This window comes from Planococcus citri, chromosome 3 (assembly GCF_950023065.1).
Source record: "Planococcus citri chromosome 3, ihPlaCitr1.1, whole genome shotgun sequence".
In the NCBI taxonomy this organism is placed as follows: domain Eukaryota; kingdom Metazoa; phylum Arthropoda; class Insecta; order Hemiptera; family Pseudococcidae; genus Planococcus; species Planococcus citri.
In genome coordinates, this window is record NC_088679.1 from 79,141,647 (window position 1) to 79,163,142 (window position 21,496).

At 36.2% G+C, this 21,496-nt stretch overlaps 1 protein-coding gene across 1 annotated transcript; it reads right to left on the reverse strand.

The window, feature by feature from the left end:
• Positions 1–286: 286 nt before the first annotated feature.
• On the reverse strand, positions 287–21,226 carry LOC135839567 (voltage-dependent calcium channel subunit alpha-2/delta-3-like). Its single transcript, XM_065355655.1, has 27 exons — positions 20,873–21,226; positions 20,678–20,762; positions 20,481–20,591; positions 15,180–15,453; positions 14,906–15,037; positions 14,558–14,817; positions 14,354–14,464; positions 14,041–14,260; positions 11,244–11,380; positions 10,990–11,139; positions 10,794–10,874; positions 10,639–10,713; positions 10,423–10,530; positions 10,251–10,325; positions 7,908–8,037; positions 7,725–7,782; positions 7,457–7,629; positions 7,302–7,352; positions 7,106–7,187; positions 6,618–6,719; positions 4,801–4,910; positions 4,575–4,714; positions 4,194–4,448; positions 3,974–4,106; positions 3,550–3,760; positions 533–788; positions 287–438 (listed from the first exon to the last, which is right to left on the reverse strand). Exons 1-27 carry the CDS (start codon positions 20,995–20,997, stop codon positions 322–324), a joined length of 3,762 nt encoding a protein of 1,253 aa, XP_065211727.1. The 5' UTR covers positions 20,998–21,226; the 3' UTR covers positions 287–321.
• Between the last annotated feature and the right edge of the window lie 270 nt (positions 21,227–21,496).

The following is a 21,496-nucleotide window of genomic DNA, read 5'->3' on the forward strand; positions in this document are numbered from 1 at the left end:
CTATCGTGCGTATGAAACGTATATTTAATAATATTTAGACGAGTAATTAACTCAACCTATTAGACCTAAGTACATAATTCGTGAACAGAAGAAAAACAATGGAATATTTTTTATTCGAGTTTAATTTCTGTATAGATAATTTTACTTTTGAGTTTGGAAAAAAATGAATTTGTTTTTATGAAAAACGTATCACAAGGTGAAATTGGCTATACAGCTGATGTCGTTGAAAATTCATTCAATTCAAATTAATCGCAATAGGGTTGAAATTGAAAAAAAAAGATACATCTTTATTCAAACACAACATTTATTTAATAAAACATCTCAACAAAATCTTAAATAATGAAATAATATCAGAAAATTACATAATAAAGTGATTAATAAACTTTGTCTAGTGCTGAAAAATCTATTCGAGCCGCACGGTTCGTATTGGGTTGAATTCTGCAAACGATTCGTACAACAAACAAAATTAATCGATTAATGAATTATTTGTCAAAAAATGTATCTAGGCTTGATAAGTATGTTTTCTACTCACAAGAACTTGTTTATCGCTACAGCCTCGTAATTTTTTCCTCGGGTACGAATTTAGGAATTTTTTGTTACAAGCTGGAACGCCGATGTATTTTCCTTCTGGCAGTTTTTTGCGATCGGTTATGAGTTTGATATCGGCCGAATTATAATATTGGATTATTTCTTGTTGCACGCTCAGTTTTATGTCACACGATGTTGTACTCATGTTCAACGATATCAAAATTAAATTGGTCCTCGGAATTCTGTGTGCTTTGAATGGTCTGAAAAAAATAAGAAATAAAAAATTAGTATGCATATTTAAATTTGGGGGGAGGGGGATCGGAGCTATTGGAATTGAAAACTCTCTTGATGGTGGTGAAATTTTGAGTAAAGATGGAAATAGACCCCTCAAGAATCCTATTTCATGCGGAGGAAATTGTTTCAAATTTTTATTGCCCCCAATATTGCTAAATCGGTTCATTTTGACTAAGAAATGAGATTATTTGGTTCTAAAATTTGAATATTTGATGAGGCGAATATTGGAAGATAAATTTGTCCTAGAGGAAATCCATTTAGAAAGACAGTTTCTGTCTCGAAAATTTTTTAAAATAGAATACATTTTTCTTGATTAAAGAATTCCCTTGAACTAGAAAGTTGGAGCGAGTATTTCAATTGTTTTAGGGGTGTAAAGGTTCTGAAACGAAGTGAAGAGAAGAGGAGACTAAGGAGAGGTTCAATGCTCCAAAATTTTAAAAATCAATTTTCTCGTAATTGAATTTATTTTAAAATGAAATGGGCCAAAATGAGATGGCTCCAAGCCCATTCAAGCTCTAGACTGAGGCTCCTGGCGCACAACCCGTGACCCAGTCAGAAAGCTGAAACGTTGAAAAATGATACATTTGAGGGGGGAGGGGGTTAAATACTATTTCAATACCTTAAAAACGTTTTTTGAATAGAATGTTCACGAGAAAAAAAATAAAAATGCACAAAAATTACATTTTCTCAGTTTTGATTTTTTTAAATTTTTTCCTTAAAAAAATAGGCACATTTAAAGTGATCGCCTGGAGATCGGCTCGGATGTGGATAAATTTTTTAGACAAGTCGAGGATAAACCACAACTCGATTTTTAGCTGACTAAATTGATTTTCTCGTCTTCTGAAAAAATTCAAAATTTCGCTAGTGGCTTCGGAATGGTCAGAAATAGGGAAGTTCGGTACGAGGGTGTTGGTCTTACTTTCAGGATTGATTTCCATCATTTTTATTGAATAATTATGTAAGTACATTTTTCAAAAATAAAAAAAAATGAATAAAAAAAAAATAAAAATGAATAAAAAAAATTGCCACAAATGTTTAAATTATCAAAAATTTGTCAAAAATAGAAAATAAATTTCGACAGCTGAAAATTTCGATTTCGCTCAATTTTTTTTACAATATCTACTCTACCCACCCAGTAAGTGAGAAACCCGCAATCAGTTTGGCCCCAGACCCCTCAGGGGGCGGGTGGGGGGTTTCCATTATTTTCAAATTGTCCCGAGGTACTAAAATTCAGCAGCGCATTCTTCCAAAACTATGACACTTTGATTAAAACTGATTTCACAGTTCGAAAGGGTATTGAATTTTAAACTTTTTAAGCATTTTGAAATTTTCAAAATTTGAAAGTTGAAATTTCAAAATGGCGTTGGGAGCTACTTACCATTTAAAATTCTGAAAAAATTTCCATTGATGTACCTTTTGATGCTCTTTCGAAATGTTCAAGTTTCAAGATGGGATCTCTTGATAGAGGGGGAGCACCCCCACCCCATTTTTGGACAAAACTTTCAAAAAAAAAATATGGGGCATGTGATATATCGAATTGTATGTTTTTGGTATCGCTGAACACGAATATGACGTTGGATTTTTGATTGGACCCCATCCACGGCCCCCATCACCTCCCCAAATGGGATAAAAGTTCAAAATAGGTTTTTTTCGTGCGACACATCAAATAGTATGTTTTTGGTGACGCTGAACACGAATATGACGTCAGATTTTTGGGTTGGACCCCATCCATGGCTTCCAACAAATTTTTTGTACTTTTACCAATTGGGGGAGGTTCTGGGAGCCATGGGTGAGGCCAATTTGAAAAACTAAGGCTATATTCGTGTTCAGCGATATAGAAAACATACTATTTAATGTACAATTGAAACCATTTTTTTTAGGTCACCCCCTTGAGGAGGTGACGGGGGCCGTGAACGGGGCCCAATCAAAAATCTGACGTCATATTCGTGTTCAGCGTCACAAAAAACATACTACTTGATGTGTCACGCGAAAAAAACCCTATTATGATCTTTTACCCCATTTGGGGAGGTGATGGGGGCCGTAAATGGGGCCCAATCAAAAATCGAACGTCATATTCGTATTCAGCGTTACCAAAAACATACAATTCGATATATCACATGCTCCAGATTTTTTTTTGAAAGTTTTGCCCAAAGTTGGTGGTGGGGGTGCGCCTCCTTAATCAAGAGATCCCATCTTGAAACTTGAATATTTTGAAAAAGCATCAAAAGGTACATCTATGGAAATTTGTTCAGAATTTTAAATGGTAGCTCCCACTTACAGCGCCATTTTGAAATTTGAACTTTCAATTTGAAAGTTTAACTTTCAAATTTTGAAAAGTTCAAAATGCTTTAAAAGTTAAAAATTCATTACCCTTTCGAACTGTGAAATCAGTTTTGATCAAAGTATCATAGCTTCGGAGGAATGCGCTGCTGAAGTTGAGTACCCCGAGACAATGTGAAAATAATGGAAGCCCCCCCCCCACCCGCTCCCTGAATGGGCTGGAACCAAACTGATTGCGGGTTTCTTACTTAATAGGTGGATAGATATTTTTTAAAAAGTTGGTCGAATTGACATGTAATGACCCTTTGGTCAAAAATCGTGGTATCGTTTGAATTGAATATGGAAAGTTGTGATTGAAAAAATTAATGACATAATTTTTCGTTTGAATTTGTTAGAAAATTTGTACTTAGGCACAAATTGTAAAAAAATCACGTGGGTCGAATTTACCTGGCACAACTGCCATTTCTATTTGAATTATCGATGGGTGCGTGACCGCTTGACAAATATAGTGAAAACTTCTTATCAGCTTCTATTTTTTTTATCGTTTTCTGATTTTCGTCTGGTTGCTCGATGTGTGCAGGTTCTTCTCGAGTACGACATCTATCCAAGTACTTTTTCGCAGCCTTAGCGCAAGTGGCAGCGCTGCTGCTTACATTAGCTATAAAAATTAAACAAAAAATTTATTAATTGATGAATTTTTTGAGAAAAAGTTGAAGTTTTCGTTCAATGACAAATTCTTTTGGAGACGTTTTATTCCATTTTTGAATTATTTTAGAGTGTCAATTTCTCAAGGAGAAGGTTCTACAAGACACTTTTTTAAAATCCATTTGACCCCTTAGGGCACACGCTTGATACGGAAACATATACGTACATCTACTAGATTCGGCTCCAATTTCGCTGCAATATTTCCAAGCGTCAATCAGCGGCCATAAATTGGCTTCTACGATAACCCATAACATTTTTGAGAACATCCATTGCACCATCCAAATTAAATGATTGAAAGGCTAAACCAATTAACCGTTGTAAATATTATAAAAAAATAAATTCTATCTCAGATACCGATAAAGTTGAATAATATGAAATTCGCTCACATTGAATAAAAATGAACCTCTACTGGGAGTAGGTGGTTTGTCCTCATTTGTGAAAGCTTGATAATCGAACATTGTTAGCTGGCGAAAAACACTTTCGTTTATTAACGCCTGCATCACTGCGCCTTCAATTTCGCCGAAAAATCTTCCCAAATATTCGACGCCCTCGATCTTTGGTGCGTCTGTGTATACGATGTATCCGTTCGCATCGATTATGTAGTTATCGAAGTGAACGCTTTCGGTTAGCTGGTATTTATTCTGCGGAGAAAAAATATACATATAAGTTTTGATTGACGCGAAAAATGACAAATGGACGATTATACCTAATCAAATGTACTGTATTTTATAAATATTTTATAAAAATGATTTAAAGATTCCTCTCACATTGCTTATCAATTGGCAGAAATTTTCGTAAGCCATTTCGTATCCTACTACAACACCAGGAGCTTCAGGTGCTTCATTTTCTGACGATGCGCTGTAGAAAATTGCGTGACTGGCTGTGATATATCGTTCTTTAGAATTTTCTGGCAAATTTAAAATTCAAAAGTTGAATTTATTGTTTATTTGATTTTGATCAGAAAGTTTATGAGATGTATCTCGATTAGCTTACCTATTTTTTTAGGCAACGAAAATACAAAACTTTCGTGTTTCGATTCGTGTAAAAGGACCGCGCTTTTGTACCAAACTTCATCGAGAGCTTTATTATTCGTTTCACCAAAACTGTAAATTTAAACAACATTTGGTAAATAAATTTTTTTTTACATCTTTGAGGTGCCCTATGAAACCGACTTCGTCGTCCGTAGGGGAATTCAAGGGAGGGTTTTGAATGTGTCTTGATTGACAATTTCACCAGAAATGGAAACTTTTTGACAATTGTGCCAAAATGGCACTTTTTGACCATTGTGTCAAAATATGACACTTATTGGCAACTGTGCCAGAATGGACACTTTTTAGAAATCGTGCCAAAAAATCGACACATTTGACCATTGTGTCAAAATATGCACTTTTTGGCAATTGTGCAAAAAATGACACTTTTTGACAATTGTGTCAAAATATGACACTTTTTTTGGAAATTGTGCCAAAATATGACATTTTGTGACAAATGTGCCAAAAATGGTGACTTTTTGACAATTGTGTCAAAATATGACACTTTTTGGCAATCATGCTGAAAATGGACACTTGTGACAACTTTACCAAAAATGGACCTTTTATAACAACTGTACCAATAATGACATTTTCTGACAATTGTGGCAACAATAGACACATTCTTGACATCTTCGACAAAAATGGCCACTTTTTGACAAAATTGTCAAAAATGAGCATTAAAAAATTTTCTCAAAGATGGATCCTTTTTCACAATTTGGTAAAAATGACCACTTTTTGACAATTGTGTCAAAATACATTATGACACTTATTGGCAATTGGGCCAAAAATTGACACACTTCACCATTGTATCAAAATGGACACTTTTTGACCCTTGTGTGAAAAGATGACACTTTTTGACAATGGTGCCAAAAATGGACACTTTTTGATAATTGTACTAAAAATGGCACTTGTTGACGAATTTTTACCAAAAATGGACCTTTTTTTTTGACAATTGCGCCAATATTAACATTTACTGACAATTGTAGCAACAATAGACACATTTCTTGGCATCTTTGACAAAAATGGCCACTTGTTGACAAGTTTGTAAAAAATGGGAATTTTTTAAAAATTTTCTCAAGGATGGATCCTTTTTCACATTTTGGCTAAAATGGACACTTTTTGACAATTGTGTAAAAATACACTATGACTCTTTTTGGCAATTGTGCCAAAAATTGACACTTTTTGACAATTTTAAATATTATGGACAGTGGACACTAATTCTTGGCTATCCTACAAAAAACGGGCACTTTTTGACAATTGTGCAAAAAATGGACACTTGTTCACAATGTCACCAAAAATGGACCTTTTCTAAATAATTGTGCCAAAAATGACATTTACTGACAACTGTGCCAACAATGGACACGTTCTTGGCATCTTGGACAAAAATGGCCATTTTTTGACAAGATTGCTAAAAATGAGCATTTTAAAAAAAATCTCTCAAAGAAGGATCCTTTTTCAATATTTTGATAAAAATGGCACTTTTGACCTCGACTGCTTTGCAAAAAATTCCGCTTTTTGACATTTCCTCCCAAAAAATTGACACTTCTTGACTTATGCAATTTGAAAAAAAAAAAAACAGAACCTTATGAAGTTATGAGCAAGTAAAGTAAAAAGCAGCGCTTTCGTATGGCAAATTTGGAACAAAAAGAGGATTTTTAAGCAGATAAAACAGAAATAAATTATTTTTGTATATGGGGGTGGTGGGGAGGGGGGAGGGGGTGCAAAAATTATGAACTCACAACTTTCGAGAATTCATTTTTAAAAAATATAACGGGCACTTACTTTCTGGATGTTGCGGTCTCATTGAAAACTTTCCATCGCGTCAGACCACTTTGAGTTGATACAAATTTTACTTGAATTCCATTTCTTGTGAAAAAATCTTTACTATTTTCGCAACAAAAAAAAAACACAAAAAATCAGAGACGAGAGACACTTGAACACATGCTATCAAAATTTTGGAAACGGAGCCGGACTGAACAAAATGGAACCTTTTATATTTGGCAACACTGTTTTTTCTTACGTTGAAATAATTACTCAAGTATGTAATATCATGTCAGGAAATTTTCAGCTGAGATAGGTGAAGTGATGAGTATTCTTTAAAATTAGTTTGGAAATGAGTCAAAAAAATACATCGAGTAACTTTCGTCTTTAAATTGGAAAATAAATTAAAAAAAAAAAATAAATTCATCTTTTTTTTTCAACTTCCTTTTCCAATGAGTTCATTTTTCTTCAGTCTGTCCCCATAACAGAATAGGAGAACTGTAACTTACTCTTCTGGTGAAATTTCGTTTGCAAATTCTTTGAATGTAAGTTTCGCATCGAAAAATAATACGTCCATTAATTCCCTATCGCCTGTCGACATTCGAGTAATTAATTTACGAGTGTTTTTGATGCATTAACTATATGGGAATAAAGAAAAATGTGCACCTATTCGTAAAACAAAATTATGACAGAATAAATACTTACAAAAGTAATCCCCTTCTGGTTTGAATGTAGTATCCACAGTAAAGCAGGTAGCTAAAAAAAAAAAAAAAAAAAAATAGTAATAATAATGTTATGTCTATTTAGAAATTAAATCGATTTACCTACTCGATTTTGTAGATATACCTAAAAGCACTCACCAAACGTATCGTCGAAATCTATGTTCTTGTCAGCGTCTTTGATTTGGTGCTCATCGTGCCATGTGAAATTTCTAGTCCTTTTATCCTCGAACATCATGGATAAAAATTTTTGTAGCTTCTTTTTGGGCGTGCGGTAATCGTATTTTTGTCTGGTTCTGAAGTCGCAGTAAGTCCTGCGCAATTGGCAAAATATTTAGTCAATCTATAAAGTAATACTGTATGCTGTATGTATTGTGTTGATATTCTTCTACAAAAGCATCCAACTTACCATTTCGGATGAATATTCCAATTACCATCGGTTTCAAAATAATGAGAGTAATTTTCATCTGAGGAAAAGGAAAATGATGTCACTTCGAAGTGGCGATATTAAACAAAGATGGAGCATTGCATGCTCAATTGGTATACATATAAAAATATACACTTGAAAACAGTAGGTATTTGAATATTATACCTTTTAATTTCGTTTCGTCGGCTTTGATCCAGTAATTACCGTAACCTTTGGGTAAAGCTAAACCCAGTGTAAATGGACTGCATCTTAAAGGCGCATAGAAATAACTTCTCAGTTCTGAACCAACACGAGTCTGAAAAATGCCGATGTTCTTAGATAAAACTATACCTAGATAAAACTCTATAAATGGAGGGCTCAGTTGATATTTGTAGTTGAAAAACTAATATACCTAGACTATTTTATTTTTTCTCGTTGCCACTGTCAACCTAAATATTTTTTTTTTTTTTTTTTTTTTTTGTTTGTTTTAGGTGAGTGCAAGTTTTTGTTATGAAAGTTGAAGAACGTGATAATAAGTAAGTCACTTTTTTTTGTTCTCGTGTCCGGTCGGCAATACTGAGTATCTAAATTCCCTTCTTGTCCCAATACTTGAGGAACTTCATCCCCTCATCATCAATTGTCTGGTCCAGTTTGTCTGCGTCAAAGTCACCATATAAGCGACACCCGAAAAGGAGTCTGTCATCTTGTACCTCGCCACATTCGCACAGATCATCATCAGCCAAGTGCCATCTGGGTAGGTTGGATTTTGAGCGTGTTCCGCTTCTAATTCTATTCAGCGTTTTCCAGAGGCTGTACTTCAGTTGGTTGCCTTGGGGCAATGATTCGCTCATAGTATTGCTACTTGATGCTGTGTTCCAGATTTGACTGCGTTCAACTTCAGCAGGAGCACTCAATTCATTCACTGTTCTTAGGAAACTGTGTCTAGATTTTAGTCTGCTCTCTGGTAATTTGTTGTAGCCATGCATGGGGTGTAGGATGTGTGTGTTGCTTTAGTTTTTTCTGCTCCGGGAGCAACCTCCCTACACACTTCCAGTGGTGCAATCCGTGCGAGACAATGCAGAGTTGTGAGTGCAGTTGGTCTGAGGCATCCTGTCACCAATCGGCAGGCTTCATTCAGGGGCACATCTACTTTTTTAGCAAGTGCTGATTGTCCCCATGCTGGGCAAGCATATTCTGCAACTGAGTAACACAGCGCTAGTGCTGATGTGCTCAGGACCTGTGGTTTAGCTCCCCGTCTGCTACCTACCAGCTTTCGGATCAGATTTATTCTAACAGCCACTTTCATTTTAGTTTTTTCACAGTGTTGCTGGTAGGTGAGTGATCTATCCAGTGTCACTCCTAAATATTTGGGGTGGTCATTGTGATTCAGTGCAGTGTTTCCCCATTGGATGTTGAGCTGTCTCTTGGTCTCACGGTTTTGCAGGTGGAATGAACAGGTTTCTGTCTTGGATGGATTTGGCCTGAGGTGGTTGGCTTTATAGTATTCGTCGAGTTCTTCTATTGCCTGATTCAGTGTGTATGTCTTCCACCTCTACAAATGTGTCACACTGTGCTGTGAGCGCCAAGTCATCTGCATAAAGGAAGCGACGTGCAGGTCCTCCAATTGGTTGGTCATTGGTGTAGATATTAAAAAGGATGGGTGACAGGCCACTTCCCTGTGGCAAGCCATTCTTTTACCTTCTCCAAGTGCTGTTCTTTCCATCTAAAGTCACATAGAACCTCCTGTCTTTAAGCAGTGTCATGATGATTTCTGTAAATTTGTAGTCCCTGGTCTGTTCATAAATCTTGTACCAAAGTTACTGATGACACACTGTGTCAAATGCTGTAGTGAGGTCCACAAACACAGCACCAGTGACCTTGCGCTGTTCAAAACCATCCTCAATGTGCTGTGTTAAACTCAGGACCTGACCAGTACAAGCTTTCCCAAATCTGAAACCTACCTGCTGACTGATTACGTTCTTGTCAATATGCTCAGCTACCTACTTGATTTAGGACCACTCACTCAAATATCTTATACAGGTGACATGGTAACGATATAGGGTGGTAACTTTTAGGGTCATTTGGGTCTTTGCCTGGCTTCTGGATAGCAATGACATGGACCTGTCTCCATAATTGAGGTATTTTTGATGTTTCTACACAGGTGTTGTACAATTCCTGGATTCATGTGACAGTTTTTGGCCCAAAATGCTTCATCTGCTCTACATACATTTTATCAACAGCTGCTGCTTTTTGATTTTTGGCTGAGTGTAAAAATTTTCTCAAACATGAAAAATGCAAATTTTGATTTCCGTTAGATGGATTCCTATTTTAACCACATTTGATCATTTTCATCCCCTTACCCTGATTTATTTTAAAAATTTGTGAGTTGCGAATTTCGAGTCGGAGTCATTCATCTTCAATCTTTTTTGTTTCTCTAAACCAATATTACCAAAATGCATGTATCAAATTTTAACAAATTTTTCTAATTTGAAAAAAAAAATGAAATTGAGAAAATCTGCATTTGCATACCTGGCTATCGTAATGAAATTTAATGGTCATATTTTCCATTAGATTGCGTTCTTGATTCACCATGCTCCTTCTCAACTGTAAAAATAAAGAGGCGCGATTGTATTTTAATGAATTATACATACAGTAAAGCACTTATCTACTCAAGTTCGAGATACTTTGTATAAACATTTACCTCTACGATTCTCTCATTCGGTTTTCTAGGCTCGTTTTCATTATCATCATAAAATTCTATTTCAGTCAAGTCTACACTATTGAAATTGACTCTGAAAGTTTTGTCTTTCTGAACATTCCGCATTGTCCAAAAAAATAAAAAACAACCGCGATTGAATCAGTTCTAGTTGTTTTGAGGTTAATTCGATAGGTAAGTAGGTAAGAACAGATTACTCACTACTGGTGTCAGATCCGGATGAAATAATAAATATCCGTTGTTGGTGACGATAAAGGCGTATCCATTTACACCGATCTGAAAATTTGTATCGTTGAAAAATTATCCATCTCGTGATTTTTAGGCAGATACCTACTCGTAGCAAACTACCTACTTACTTTATGAGATATTACTAGTCTTTCGAAATCTGCAACTGGAACGTCGATGGCTGCTACTCCGATCATTTCCTCTTTCCCGGGCTACCAATCGAATAAATTGCTATATTTAATAGGTATGGCAGTCGAATTGACGATTTTCTTGACAAGGTAAAACTAAATAATATCTTATTGTATCTAATGTTATGCCATGCCATACCGTTGGATTTGTGAGATTTATCTTTTTGTAAACTGGCGTTGTGACTGATGTCATTATGAAAGGTTCGTTTAAATTGCCATATTCGGGATGGTCTTGTTGGTCATCATCGACTTCCGGCTGATCTTCTCCCATTTCAGAACCTCTATCCCTCTGTATTGAAACATAATTATAAATAAGCAAATTTTAAGGATTATAGTTAATTAACTCGTAAGTGTTAGCGGATTTGGCTGATTCGATGATCGTCGATGACCTACCTTTATGTCTAAAAATACGTGAGTCCAAGATACCGGATAGTTCTGCGTGTTTTCATTTTGAGTTCTCGCTATGACTGGTAGATATTTAAGTGCGTCTTCGGGTACTTCGTCCATAGTTCGAACGTGGACTATTGAGCCTAATGTGGGTAAATTTTTTGTTTAATTTCAGCATTGTGGAGTATCATTAATCATTTTATTCTTCCTAGAACCTCATTTGTGACATCGGCGTAAACGAAATTACTCGTAGATGGAGATGTTGAAGGGCTATCAAGCTTCATTCTGCGTAGAAACGCAGGTAATTTTTATGCTTGAAGAACAACAAGCAAAAAAAAAAAAAAAAAAACTGAAATGTGGGCAGCGTTTTTTGAAAAATTTTAGTGGTCGAAACTATCACGAATTCAGGACTTAGTTTTCATTTTTTTCATAAATTACAATCTTGCAGAATTTTGAACCAAATTAAAACTAGAAGTTCTGATTTTTTGCCAAAGTACTCCAAAAAGTATATTGCTTTGTCGCCAAAATTCTCTAAAAGTTCTGCATTTCGGCCAAACTTGCCCAAAGTGTGGAATTTTCTGAATTTTAAACAAAATTTCCAAAAAACTCCTTTTTGTTAAAATTGCAGAAAAGTGTAGCCTTTTTTGTAAAAATTACCAAAAAGTCTTAAATTTTTGCAATAGTAGGTAGCTAAAAAGTTCTACTTTTCCATCAAAATTTCCAAATAGTCGATACACTAACATTATTGTAAAAATACTGCTTTTTAGTAAAAATGTCAAAAAAGAACAACTTTTGTGAGGCCAGATAAGAAGACATGGCTAGCATAAAAGGCTTAATAGGAAGGTCACTGACCTCAAGAAGCCAGTCAGAAAGAACAATGACCTTGAGAGGTCATAAGACAAGCAGCCCGGTCAATGACCTAAAGAAATTAGACATATTATGGACATATGACCTTGAAAAGCCAGAGGTGCAGGTCAGTGACCTTGGAAGGACATTAAGCAGGCTGCCAGGTGAATGACCTTAAGAGGCCAGACAGCGGTACAGATGACTTTGAGAAGCCAGAGGTGTAGGTCAATGACCTCGAGAGGCAATTAGGCAGATAGACCAGTCAATGACCTTGAGAAACTAGACACATGGACAGATGACCTTGAGAAGCCAGAGGTGCAGGTCAGTGACCTTAGGAGGACATTAGGCAGGCCTACTGGTGGATGACCTTAAGAAGCCAGACAGCTGTACAGATGACTTTGAGAAGCCAGAGGTGTAGGTCAATGACCTCGAGAGGCCATTAGGCAGATAGACCAGTCAATGCCCTTGAGAAACTAGACACATGGACAGATGACCTTGAGAAGCTAGAGGTGCAGGTCAGTGACCTTAGGAGGACATTAGGCAGGCCGACTGGTGAATGACCTTAAGAAGCCAGACAGCTGTACAGATGACTTTGAGAAGCCAGAGGTGTAGGTCAATGACCTCGAGAGGCCATTAGGCAGATAGACCCGTCAATGACCTCAAGAAACTAGACATATGGATAGATGACCTTGGGAAGCCAGCGGTGCAGGTCAGTGACCTTAGGAGGACATTAGGCAGGCCAACCAGTGAATGACCTTAAGAACCTAGACATGTGGACAGATGACCTTGAGAGTCCAGATAGACAGACAGAAAGTCAGTCGATTTTAGAGAGCTGGACTGTTAGGTCACTGACCTTAAGAGTCTGAACACATGGGTCAATGACCTTAAGGGGACGGGAACACCGACTGGTGACAACCTTGGAAACCCAAACATGCGGGTCAATGACTTTGAGAGACCAGACAGGCTGGCAGACAACCTTGGTAAACTGGATGGGTAGGTCATTGACCTTGAGAGGCTAAACACATTAGTCAATGACCTTAGTTAGGAGATCAGACAGGCTGACAGCCGATCTTGGAAAGATATAGACTAAGTAGGTCACTGACCTTAAGAGGCTAGACATATGGGTCAATGACCTTGATGAGCCACTTACACCAACCAGCGATGACTTTGAAAATCCAAACAAATCGGTCAGTGACCTTGAGAGGTCAGATAGACGGACAGACGACCTTGGAAAACCAAACGGATAAGTCAGTGACCTTGAGAAGTTGAACTCACAGGTCAGTAACCTTTAGAAAATGAATAAATGAACAATGAAAAATTCGCATGATTTACTTTAAATTTTGACTCAGTTTTTTTATAGAAAGCTCCACCAAAGACCAAAGGCTCACAATAAGCCCAAAATTTTGAAAAATTTGTGTGACCTAATAATTGGGTTTTTGGGTTTTTTGATGTTGCTGATTTCAGATTTCAACTCATTTTTTTAATACAAAGTTCCAAAAGCTCTGCCATGAGTCTCAAATTTAAAAAAAAATTGTGTGACCTATTGTTTAAGTAGTTTTTTGAGCTGCTGATTTAAATTTCATTTTTTTTATTGAAAACTTCAAGAGCTCACAGGGAGTCTCAAATTTTGAAATAAATTATATCAATTTTTAAATAATTTTTCTAATGCGACCTCAACCCTCTCTGACCCCCCCCCCCCAGAAAAAACTCTAGTCACAAACCCCAAATTTAAAGAAAAATTGAAAAATTCATGTGGTCTGAGATTTTTCTCAAATTTTGAGCGAGTTTGCGATGAAATACATACCTAGTTAGTTTGCAATTTTGGAATAAATTTCAATATGTTGTGTTTCAATATTTTGTGTAAGGCGGGTGAATAGTTAGATACTTTTATTGGTTGAAAATCATATGTAGGTACCTAGACCTACTTTTAAAATGTCGATATTAGGAGTTGACTCGCCTGGTTTTAGACATTTACTTCCCCACTGCACTTCATTAACTTCTACAATGTCTTTGCCGATAAAATAGATGAACAAATCCACTTCCATGTTTGGCCCTCCGTAAATCCTTTTGTATTCTCTTAGTATTACATCAAATTCAGCTTGAGAAGGTAGCTGGTCTGTTAATAGGAAGATGGCCTGATTACGCCTTTCGGATTGTTCGGTCTTATTCTGTATAAACTACATTTCAACCAAACATAAGTGAATGGAATGAAAAAATCAATGTGTAAATTTTAGGTAGATATGTGTAATTGAATTGATCCGTCAACTTACATCGTGTAACATTTCAAATGCTTTAATAAATCCCTTTGTAAAATTGATTTTGTTATCGGGACACATATCGTACAATGATTTCTTGAATAGTTCCACATTTTCGGGTGTAGCCTGTAGATGAAAAAATCATTCAACTGCTATAGCGAATTATTCGATAAATTTCTTTATGCCTACCTACCTAATTATTAAAATATCAATACCAACTTGGACGAGGGTATCGTTGAAACAATCCACTAAACAATGCACCTCTTCTTTTATCATTTGGAAAAGATTAACGAAATCGTTGTTACTGAACGTCTGAAGTAACGTATCGACCGTCAGCTGAGCTATGGTATTCCTCATACCGTACATCGTTCCAGAATTATCGATCAATATGATCACCTCTTTTGAACAAGTGGCTGCTTGAACGTACCAAATACGTTTACGGCAATCGTACTTGTCAGGTTCCATTGCCCAGCGGTAAGCTTTAAAAGATTAAATCGCAATTTTACGTATTTATACGAGGATCGTTCGATTGTGAAAGGAAAAACACCCGTGTAAAGTGAAAATAACCTGGAAAATGTCTTAGAAATCCCGACGTGCTAGCGAAATACTGCCACATTAGCGATGTATCTTTGTCGTAATTTTCTTTAAAAGTTTCGTCTAATTTTTCAGACCAAACTATCGGTTCAATGACTCTGTCCCCTGTAATTGAGAAATATTCGATTCGTATTAAGTATGCAATTAAAATTGAAAACAGTTGTTTTTTGTTTTTTTTTTTTTTTCGTAAAAAGCGTCAAAAATTATTTGATAATGTAATTAAGTAGTTGCTTATGAGATCACGTACATCTGTCGTAAATATTTGTTGGCACATGCACTGAACTGTAGTCGGTGTTGACCAAAACATAATTAAAGTGAGGATCGACGCTCAAATTCATGCTTTCAAAAGTCAAATTTTCAGGCACTTCGTAGTACGTGGAATAATTGAAATTAGGCCTAGGATCATTGACAGAAATGTCGGAAAATTTTGAATTGCGGTACGATATCTCTTTCCTGGCCATAAGATCGGATGGTATTGTTCCTTTTTGACTTTCCGCCTCTTGCGTAGCATTTTGAAGGCGCTGCGAAATAAAAAAATAGATATAGCTATTTATGCTAGGCTGAAAAAAGGATTCTATTTTCTAAAAAAAATGGACTTAATTGCACTTTGGAAAATTGCCCTTCAATTAGAACAAAAAATAAAATTAAAAAAAAAAAATTATTTCATGGTCAGAATAATAGTTTTCATGAGTAGCACGATTTTCCGAGTTCTATGGAGCTTTCCTCATACTAATTTTTTTTTCTTTTTTAAATTGGAATTGATCAAATACATAGTCCAGTCATTTTAGCAAAAATTTTAGTAGAACCTCGAAAAAATTGGGGAAAGCTGAATTTCACATTATTTGTTCAGATGGAGTGATGAAAACGCACAAGACATAGAGATACATAGAAGAAGAAATTGGAGAACCAGAAGACAGAATTTCATTTAGAGAGCTACAAGAGGCTTTGAAAACAGCAAAAAATGCAAAAGCTCCAGGAGAAGATGGCATACCAACAGAATTGTACAAATATGCAAGTGGTGAATTCAAAAGAAGACTGCTGGAATTCCTAAATAGGATGTACCAAGAAGAAAAGGTACCTGAAGAATTCAAAACAGCAATTGTAATACCACTGTTCAAGAAAGGTGATTTATGTCAAACCTGAAAAACTACCGAGGAATAAGTCTACTCAATACCTGCTACAAGATATACATATGCAAAAATACTGGCAAAACGACTGGCAGACCATGCAGAAGAAAATATGTCAGAAAGTCAAAACGGATTCAGAAAAGGAAGATCATGCACTGATTACAACCTAGAAACACGCATGTGCTTTATAGACCTGGAAAAAGCAGTATGATAGGGTCAATAGAAAAAAACTGTTTGAAGTGCTAAAAGATGAAGAGATAGCATATAAAATGTGAAAGGTAATAAACAGCATTTATAAGAACACCAGAATAAGAGTACGAATTGGAAATAAACTCTTAGAACAAGCAGAAATAAACAGGGGAGTTTGCCAGGGATGCCCACTGTCTTGTGTTTTATTCAACATGTACATGGATCACATGGTGAAAGAATGGCAGAAAATGAAACCAAAAGGAATCAAGACAGACAGAAGGCAGGAAATATCAACAGTACTTTTCGCAGATGATCAAGCAGTACTAGCCGAAACAGAAGATGACCTACAGAGATCAATGTACAATCTAACAAAGACATCAGAAAAGTATGATATGAGAATATCATCAGAGAAAACAAAAACAATGGCCTTCAAAGGAAAGGAACCAGTAAGAAGCAAGATTGTAATAAATGGAAAAATCATTGAACAGGTCAATAATTTCAAATACCTGGGAAACACGATATCATACCAGGGAGAAGTAGATGTTGGTGGAAAGATTGCAAAGTTCCTGAGAGTCACAGGACTGATAAATAGGACCCTGAGAAGCAGTAAGGTGCGAAAAGAAACAAGATTGAAGGTGTACAATACCCTAGCAATACCAATGATGACTTATGGAAGCGAGGTTTGGGCACTGAAGAAATCTGATAAAAGAAGAATAACGCAGGGGTGCTAACCTTAATTATTTTAATTAAGGTTACGGTTTCACTCCAATTTTTTTGTTGTCATTTTTCGGTTTTGATTTCGGTTTTGGTTTTGAAATTCAAAATTTCGGTTTCAGTTTGGGTTTCGGTTTTACTCACAAAAATTCCAGTTTTGGTTTCGGTTTTCGGTTTTTTTGGGTTTTACATATTTTTTAAAAAAATTTCTTCGCAACCCAAACAGCAACAACCAAGGACCGAATTTGTTAGGTTCAGTTCATTATATTTATCAATTTCCCTGGATTTCGACTTTCGAGTCTCAAAAGTCAAAAATTAGAAAAAATCTCCCCAAAAAAATTTAAAAAACCGAAAAAAACCCAACAGAAAACCTTAAAAAACCGAAAAAAACCCAAACTGAAAACCGAAAAAAACCGAAATAAATTATATCGGTTTAGGTTTCGGTTTCACTCACGCTGCTTCATTATTTTCGTTCTGGTTTTTTACGGTTTTTAAAAAACCTATGAAATTTCGGTTTTTGTTTTCAGTTTGGGTTTGAAAATGGCTAAAATTATGGATCTTATTTGGGTTTGGGTTTGGGTTTTCGGTTTTTTGCGGTTACGGTTAGCACCCCTGGAATAACGGCAGCTGAGATGAAGTTCATGAGGAGAACAGCAGGGGTGACTCTCAGAGACAGAGTCCCATCTGAGAAAATAACAGCAGATCTCGGAGTGATGCCAGTCATGAAAAAGATAAAAAAGTATAGGAAAGATTGGAGAAATCATGTCAAAAGGATGGAGGAAACAAGATCACCAAAACAGGTCCTCCAATATACACCAATGGGGAAAAGAAGCAGAGGGAGACCAAGGAGGAAACTCACTGATACCTCAGGCTCATCCTCGGCAGGGTCCACACCACAGCAGACAGGCCAATAGGCCTACCGCTTAAAAGGAAACGACGACGACGGTCTCTAAAACAATCCATCAAAAGTTACACCTCGCAACTTGCGGGCTAAACCCACCAGAGGTCTTTAACCTTTGCCGATATAGGTTTTTCAGCTATATCGCCAAAATGAAGGATCCGAGAGGTAAAAATGTTGAATAAAAATTATTCTACGCTAAGGGCCATATGCCATATTTATAGATGTTATTTGACAATTGCTTGGCTAAGTAGCGGATTTCTTTTCGATTTTTCTAGCAAAGACTTACCAATAGAAGAGGATGTAGAAAAGGAGTGGGTATGCCTGAAAACTGTTGTACAGAGAGCAGCATAGGAGGCCCTGGGAAAAAGATCAACTGATCAAGTTGACAAAACCACAAAAAGCTGAAAATCTAGAACAACAAACTATCAAGAGAAGTGAAGAGGATACAAACCCTTTTCTGGAAGTGGATGAGTTCAAAAAATGAACAAGACAAAGGAAGCTACAAAGAACAGTGCTGCAAGACAAAAAAGATGATAAGAGAAACATGCCAGGAACAATACAAAAGGTTTGTGGCAAACATGGAGAGGGGCACATATAAATAAACTTTTTTGAAATCCTGAGGAAAATTGAAGTGAATGAACAAATAGTACGCCTAATTGAAGAAATATACACGGATAATGTAATAAGAGTAAGATCTGGAAACATGTCGGAAGCAAAGAAGATAGGAAGAGGAGTAAGACAGGGATGCCCAATGTCATGTAGTCTGTTCAACATCTACTTTGATGACATGATTAAAGAATGGCTGAAAACCAAGCCAAAAGGGCTAGACATCAACAACACCCATGTCAATACCTTGCTGTTTGCTGATGATCAGGTGGTCTTTGCTGACAACTAAGGTGACTTGCAGAGAGCAATGCACAACCTTCAGAAAGTAGCTGATAAGTACGGAATGAGAATCTCATTGTCAAAAACAAAGGTGATGGCCTTCGAGGGGAAAGAGCTAATACGCAGTAAAATTGTTGTTAATGGACTGCCAGTGGAACAAGTTAAAAGCTTTAAAAATCTCGGATGTGAGCTGTCATATGAAGGAGAAGTTGACGTACAACTTAGGATCAGTAAATTCTTGAGAGTAAGCGGAGGTATAAACCGAGCCATACCTCCAAGAAAAGTCAGAGCCGAAACTCAAATAAGATAAGAATCTACAATATGCTGGCAAGACCAATGCTGCTATATGGAAGTGAAACATGGACAATGAGAAAGGATTTATAAAAAGCTGAGTAACCGCAGAGGAAATGAGATTCATGCGAGCCACAGCAGGATATACTAGACAAGATAGGAAACGGAACGAAGACATCCTCAGGGAGCTAGGAGCAGAGCCAATCATTAGACGAGTGAAAGATTACAGAAAGAAATTCTTTAAACTAATTTCAATACGATAGGCAGTCGACTGCAGGTAGATTTCAAGTCGTATTGGAAATTGGAGCCTTCAACGAGTTTTTGAAAATTACTGGAGCCTCCAGTAAATTTTTGAAACTTGCAATTTCTACAAACTTTCATCGAATGGAGTTGGAAAGCCGAAAGTTAATTCGGATACAGTTTGTGATTTTGAAAAACAAAAGCTTCTAAAAATCTGCTGGAGACTCCAAAACGGATTGAAACTGCCTACGATCCACCTCAGAATAATGTCAATAATGGGGTGTCTCTGTTTGGTAAAATTTTATGGAAATTTCAAGCATTGAAAAATCTCCTGGAGGCTCCGGTAATTTCCAATAAGTCGCTGGAGGCTCCAAAACAACATGAAATCTACCGCCAGTCGACTTGATAGCGTATTGTAATTAGTATAGTATACAGATCGAATTATGTCCCAAATTTCAGCTTTATAGCTCGATTTGGTAACATTTTGATTTTTTTCTCATTTTTGGCAAAAATTTGATTTTTAAAAATTCACCAAAAATCGAAAAATATATTTCAACTGGACTGGTCATGCTTATAGGAAATTTCACGTACCAATCTGAACAAATAATGTGACATTCAGCTTTCCCCCAATTTTTTCGATGTTCGACTAAAATTTTTGCTAAAATGACTGGACTAAGCTGATAATTTTTTTTTTTTGAAAATTTCTCACTTCTGTGTTGAAATTCTGGCCTCTTTTTAAATAAGAAAAAAAATGAAAAAAATAATTAAAGCTGGTGATTCTTTCAAAAAATTGTTCTTTTCTGTGCCAAACCCCCGTTCAAGAGAAAACCTCCACAGGTCTCCCAAACAGTGCTGATCCTACAGTATCGAGCTTCCTATAATTACATAAGTCTAACTCCAATTTTTGAATTTTTCCTACCTAAAGGAGGGGTGAAAGTGCTCCACTCAAGGGGATCAATATTGTTTGAGTGTTGAGAGAGGTTTATATCTTAAAAACGGGATAAATCAGAAAGATTCTAATAAAATAAACAATTTTTAAAAATTTTTACCAACTCAAATTTCACTTTTTTAATTTTTTATCCAATTTTGAGATCAAGAACGAAAAAATAGAGAAATAGTCAAGAAAGAATTCGAAACCTTCAACAGAACACCGCGCCGGTCTGCATTAAAAAACAATATTTTTGATAGGTAGATTCATTACCATAACTGCGTCGACTTTTTCTTTAATCAATTTATTCATACGAACAACAATGGTGTTGAGGATTTCTGTGCCATTTGTCGGCTCTACACTCGCGTTCATGTCTACATATCTCTGTAAAAAACAGAAAATTCTTTGTGGATTAAAGACCGAAGATCCATGACAGAGTAGATACTAGCGACAACTTGTACAATAATTACTTGTTTGATATCTTGCAATTTGGTAACTCTTTCCCCAATTTTCCAAAGCTCGTTGCCGATATCATTTGCCCAATTGAGTACTACACTGGAAAGTACATAAAAACCATCACACATTATAACGTACACCAAACTTTGACAAAATGTTGGATTAAGTTAATATCTCCTCTACTTGATTCTACCTATTTTAAAACTTACTCTGTCTCGGTTTCAGTTTTCGGAATATTGTTATCATTTTCATCGGCCGATACAAGTTGAACAGCGAATATTGTAAAAAAAACTACGTTAATTAAAAATAAATAATAATTTCTAAACGCCAGCATTTTGAAAACTATCAACAGATGTATTCTAAGCAACACAATAGTACGTATTTGAAATGAATAAAATTGACTATAGCAGGTAACATGGCGTGATAATGATTAATTAAATTTTTACTCGTGTTTGAGCCATGCCATGGTGCCTATAAAAAAAAACGATCGGCCGGTTCGGCGACAATCCGACGACCACAAGCGTGTAATATTTTGGTCCCACTAAAACGCTTTTTGTGTTATTTTATTTTTAACCACGTCTTAGGCCGATGTGCTCATGAAGGAAAATACTCGATCGTAGTTCGCATGTGCGATGAGGAAGCTGTGGAAAACGATGGTCTAATTTTACCCTTATAATATTGTTAGTTCAAACGTCTGGCGTACGATCGTGTCGTGTATTCGGGTACCTACTTGTGTATCTGTATGTACTGATCAGATGTTGTTTTGGTGTGAGGAGAGGGAGCGAGGGAGCTAACTTTGTTATTTTTCTAATGTAATGTAGGTACTTATGTGT